The sequence below is a fragment of the Lotus japonicus genome, chromosome 6 (assembly GCF_012489685.1).
Source record: "Lotus japonicus ecotype B-129 chromosome 6, LjGifu_v1.2".
Lineage (NCBI taxonomy): Eukaryota > Viridiplantae > Streptophyta > Magnoliopsida > Fabales > Fabaceae > Lotus > Lotus japonicus.
Window position 1 is genome coordinate 27,054,970 of NC_080046.1, and position 6,000 is coordinate 27,060,969.

At 40.9% G+C, this 6,000-nt stretch overlaps 1 protein-coding gene across 1 annotated transcript; it reads left to right on the forward strand.

Moving 5' to 3' along the window:
* Nucleotides 1-774: 774 nt before the first annotated feature.
* On the forward strand, nt 775-1,575 carry LOC130725163 (uncharacterized). Its single transcript, XM_057576415.1, has one exon. The coding sequence runs from the start codon at nt 775-777 to the stop codon at nt 1,573-1,575; it is 801 nt and encodes a 266-aa protein (XP_057432398.1).
* Nucleotides 1,576-6,000: the final 4,425 nt, after the last annotated feature.

Genomic DNA, 6,000 nt, shown 5'->3' on the forward strand with positions numbered 1-6,000 from the left:
GCTTCTTAAGAGGATACTAGTGTGAAAATCAGTGTATTGTTAGTCACTTAGCAGGTTGCAAAGTGCAGTTGTAACACTCATTGATTTTAGTGGATTGCCTTCATCAGAAGAAGGAAGAAATCACCTTCACAGGTGGACTGGATTAGCTTGAGCTTTTATCTCAAGTGAACCAGGATAAAATACTTGCGTGCTTTACATCTTGTCATTCAGCACTCAGTTTTTATCTTTGAGTTTTGAAAAAGCTTAAAAAGTATACCCGTGATTCAAAAACTCTATTCAAACCCCCCCCCCTTTTCTAGTGTTTTTCGCACCTTCAGAGAGTACCGAGTTGGGCATTGAACTATTTCTTTTACTTTTACATTTTTGAATAAATAAATTTGGTGTAATTTACTTTGGTTTTTCAAACACATGTTTCATACTCTTTCAAATGATTAGTTAATTCGGAAGCTTTGCGTTATTAATTATTTATGCGAGTTTAAAATGGTTAAGTTTCAAAATTTCGTAAAATTGGACTTTTGTCATTAATTCAAGATTAATTAATTAACCGAGAAAAAATTCCTTGCGAAATCTATGATGTTTGGTTACTGTGTGACACTCGAGAAATCGGGGCGTTACACAAGGTAATAAGGAAGGAGGAGGTGGGGATGAACAACTTTTCTCTTTTGATGGACAGCACTGTAAGCGACAAGGTGGTTCTTCACCCCCTCTGAAGAAAATCAACTCGGACATTGGATTGGGATTGGCGGAGCTTGCTGGGCAGGCCCGCCCACATCAATGAGGATCCTATCTTGGAACTGTCGGGGGCTTGGGAACAAACCGACATTTCGAGTCTTGCAGAGACTCATCCATTCAGAAGGTCCAGATGTGGTTTTCGTTACGGAGACCAGGTTACATGAGGCCGAGATGTTACGACATTGTGGGATTGGAGGACTTTCAAATTTATTTCCAGTATTGTGTGCGAGAGGTGGGAGAGGAGGGGGTCTTTGCTTACTTTGGGGGACGGATGTGAAGGGGAAGGTGATTAATGCATCTCTAAACCACATTTTGCTTACTTTAGCCGTTTATGGATTTCCAGAGGTGCAAAATAAACATCGAACGTGGGAGCTAATCCGTAGGTTGAAGCCTTCGGACTTAGCCCCACTTTTTTGCATTGGTGATTTTAATGACATACTTTCCCCAGCTAATAAGCTTGGTGGTGATATCCCGGAGATGAGACATTTGCAACTTGTTAATCAAGCTTGCGTTGACTGTGATCTTCATGATGTTGGTTTTTTAGGTGCTAGATTCACTTGGACTAATAACAGAGGGCGGCAAAATTCAATTCAGGAACATTTGGATTATGCGCTAGTGAATCAAGAGTGGGCGGCGATGTGGCCTGTCATGCAAGTTTCTCATATCATAAAACATAGGTCTGACCACAACCCCATCCTGCTTAGTTTCCTTACTCGCAAAGGCCATAGGGAGTTGAGGAGGACTCATTTGTTTATATTTGAGGAGCTTTGGCTTCAGGAAGGTGATGAATGTGCTAAGATTGTGGCGGAAACTTGGTGCCGGTCAAGAACTGATTTCACCTAAAAACTTGGGGAGGTTGGAGGGGCTCTTGGGAGTTGGGGGAAGGAAATATTAGGGACATACCTGTTGGTCCTTTGTTATGGTTGCCTACATTTTAGCTAAAGTATGTGTGTGCCAAGCTGTTGGACAAGATGTTGTAACATCGGGCTATGACATTTGTCCCTGGGAAACGTTATGTTACATGGCAAATGTTGTGCAGCTTTGTATTGATTACTTTATGATCAAGTTAGGTTATTGTTTGAAGCTTTTGTGTGCCGTCAAGGGAGATATTAACTGTTGTCAATCCTGGTTCAAAAGGGCTTTGATTTGGAGTTAATTGTGGAAGTTTATGTCTGCACCTTAAATCACGGTTTAAAGATTCTGTGCAGATTTCTTACTAGTTTGGCAAGAGGAGGCTTCCCCATCAGCCTACTTTGCCAAGGCGCGGTAGGAGCGCAACGAAACAACTTCCTATTATTGTGTGTGGACTCTATGTACTTTGAAGCCCAATGAGGACAAGACCTGGAAGACTACTACTTATGAAGACCGAAGACCTAATTGCTAGGTTTTGACCGTGCGTTTTGTATTAGGGTTTTATTGAGTTCATACTGTGTATTTTCTTAGCAGCTTTACAACATTGTTGTAAGCTAAGAGTTGTGTTAATTGTGTGATCTTGAGATCTGTCTTTGTACTCTTGTTAGAGTTCAATAACTGTGGTAGTGATCGAGAGTGAGAAAGTGAGAGGGGCTCTCATACTTAGGGGGAGGACTAAGTAATAAGCCACATGTAGAGATAGGTAGAAATGGAAGTTGAACTGCGGCAGTTCTGTTGAGACCTTTGTGTAAAATTTCTCTATAATAGTGGATTATCTTTCTCGGGTGAAAACCCTCCAAACGTAGGTGACATTGCACTGAACTGGGTTCACAATCTCTTGTGTGATTTTAATGTTTATGTTTTTATACTTGCTTGATTTTTTGCTGTAATCTGTGTAATGTTATACAAGATGTCTTAGACATCTGAGATGTCTTAGATATCTGGTAGAACATCTGTCCTACGATTGCCAGAATTTCAATTGGTATCATGGCAGACACCCTGTTCTGTTTTTGGGTGAGATCTAGGAAACTATTTCTAGTATCGTGGACAACAACAAGGAAGGAGGATCTGTTCATAGGCCACCAATCTTGGATGGTACTAACTATGACTACTAGAAAGCATGCATGATTGCATTTTTTAGATCAGTTGATAGCAAGACCTGGAAATATATTGTCAAAGGCTGGAAGCATCATGTGAAGCGTGACAAAGAAGGAACCTCAACCACTGAACTGAAGCCTGAGGAAGAATGGACCAAGGAAGAAGATGATGAACCACTAGGTAACTCAAAAGCACTGAATGCTATCTTTAATGGAGTGGACAAGAACATGTTCAGGTTGATCAACACTTGATCTGTTGCAAAGGATGCCTGGGAAATTCTCAAGGTGGCTCATGAAGGAACTACAAGAGTGAGAATGTCAAGGCTTCAACTTCTCACCACTCAATTTGAGAACCTAAAGATGAAGGAGGATGAAACTGTATCTGAATTTCATATGAGGGTACGAGACATGGAAAATGCATCGTATGCTCTAGCAGAACAAATGTCTGAAGAAAAGCTTGTCAGAAAGATTCTCAGGTCCTTACCTAAGAGATTTGATATGAAGGTTACTGCTATTGAGGAAGCTCAGGATATTGGCCACATATGTAAGATCAAGTTTTGATCTAGTAGTACAACTCTATGTTTTGATGATTACAAGTTAACCTTTTGATATGAACAATTGTGGTACTCTAACGTGTTTTTCTGAGTGTGCTGTTTACAGGCTCTGACCCTGACTCAATTTCACACAAATCAGAAGCACTGTGTATAAAGGGTAACCCAAGCAACGCTTTCGCATTCACCATGTTCAGTATGAACAGTGGAAAAGCTTCAGAAGATCTGAAGCTATACAAACTCTGATGAGGACTCAGTCGCTAGAAGCTCTGATGATCCAGAAGTTCTGACAACCAAGAAACACTGAAGGTTCAGATGTTCCGATGGTGTAGAAGACTCTGAAGATCCAGAAGCTGAATAGTGGAAACTCTGAAGTCCAGAAGCAAGAAACTCTGAAGGCCATGTTCTTCCCTCTGAGTTCAGAATCAGAAGATACAATGGTCAGAGGATCTGTGCTTTCCCTCTGACTCTGATCAACCGGCTTCACAAGTTCCTATACGAAGCATTCCTCTGATCAGAAGTCTCCTAGGTTAAAAGGTCAAGTCGCTATCCAAGTACAAAAGCAAGTGTACCTTCCTGACGACCTACCTAACGTTCTCAGCCACAGCAGAAGCTGGATTTTCCAGAACTGCCCTCCAACGGTAGCATTTCCCATGCAACACTCAACCCTAATCCTTGGAGTATATATAGAGGCTGAAGATTGAAAGAAGCGGCTAGAAGAAACTAAGAAGCAACACACGCGCAAGACATTCAAAATATTCTAAGCTTTCTTTCATCTTGTAATTTATTTAGTTTACACTCAGCTTATTCAGAAGCAAACCCTTGTAAACACCAACCTCAAACAGTTGTTTGATTTTCCTTTAGGAGATCAAGGTTGATCGGATCCTAGAGAAGACTAAGAGAGTGAATCTTAGTGTGAGCTAAGTCAGTGTAATTGTTAGTCACTTGTAGGTTTCAAGTGCAGTTGTAACTCTTACCTGATTAGTGGATTGCCTTCATTCTAAGAAGGAAGAAATCACCTTAACGGGTGGACTGGAGTAGCTTGAGTGATTTATCAAGTGAACCAGGATAAAATCCTTGTGTGCTTTTCTATCTCTATCTTTTGCACTTAGTTCTCGAAAAGATTTGTTAAAATCTTTAAGGTGGTAGTTTTGTACTGAAAACGTTATTCAAACCCCCCCTTTCTACCGTTTTTCATACCTTCAATTGGTATCAGAGCGCAAGTTCTGATTACCACACCTAACAGTGTTCAGTGATCCGGGCCGGTGTGAAAAACAATGGCTGCCACCACCAGTGAAACTCAAAGAGATGGTTACAACGCAAAGCCTCCTATGTTCGACGGTCAAAGGTTCGAATATTGGAAAGATAGACTGGAAAGTTTCTTTCTGGGTTTCGATGCAGATCTCTGGGATATTATTGTGGATGGCTACGAGCGTCCAGTTGATGCAGATGGCAAAAAGATCCCAAGGTCAGAGATGTCTGCAGATCAAAAGAAGCTGTACTCACAACATCATAAAGCAAGAGCAATTCTTCTAAGTGCTATCTCCTATGAGGAGTACCAGAAGATTACAGATCGTGAGTTTGCTAAAGGCATTTTTGATTCTCTGAAGATGTCTCATGAAGGAAACAAGAAAGTCAAAGAATCAAAGGCATTGTCTTTGATCCAAAAGTATGAATCCTTCATCATGGAGCCAAATGAGTCCATTGAAGAAATGTTCTCCAGATTTCAACTGCTTGTAGCTGGCATACGTCCTCTCAACAAGAGCTACACAACAAAAGATCACGTCATAAGGGTCATCAGGTGTCTTCCTGAAAGTTGGATGCCTTTGGTGACCTCAATAGAGCTCACGAGAGATGTTGAGAATATGAGTTTAGAAGAACTCATCAGCATTTTGAAATGCCATGAGCTGAAGCGCTCAGAGATGCAAGATCTCAGGAAAAAGTCCATAGCCTTGAAATCCAAATCTGAAAAGGCTAAGGTTGAGAAGTCAAAGGCTCTTCAAGCTGAAGAAGAAGAATCTGAAGAAGCATCAGAAGATTCTGATGAAGATGAGCTGACTCTGATCTCCAAGAGACTCAACCGCATCTGGAAGCACAGGCAGAGCAAGTTCAAAGGCTCTGGAAAGGCAAGAGGAAAGTCTGAATCCTCAGGTCAGAAGAAGTCATCAATCAAGGAAGTCACTTGCTTTGAGTGCAAAGAATCAGGGCACTACAAAAGTGACTGTCCAAAATTGAAGAAGGACAAGAAGCCAAAGAAGCACTTCAAGACCAAGAAGAGTCTGATGGTGACATTCGATGAATCAGAGTCAGAGGATGTTGACTCTGATGGTGAAGTCCAAGGACTCATGGCTATTGTCAAAGACAAAGGAACAGAGTCAAAGGAAGCTGTTGACTCTGACTCAGAATCAGAAGGAGATCCAGACTCTGACGATGAAAATGAGGTATTTGCTTCCTTCTCTACCTCTGAACTGAAACATGCTTTGTCTGATATCATGGATAAGTATAACTCCTTGTTGTCTAAGCATAAGAAGCTGAAAAAGAACTTATCTGCTGTTTCTAAAACTCCTTCTGAACATGAGAAAATCATATCTGATTTGAAAAATGATAACCATGCTTTAGTTAATTCTAACTCTGTGCTTAAGAATCAAATTGCAAAGTTAGAAGAAGTTATTGCCTGCGATGCCTATGATAGTAAGCATGAATCTAAG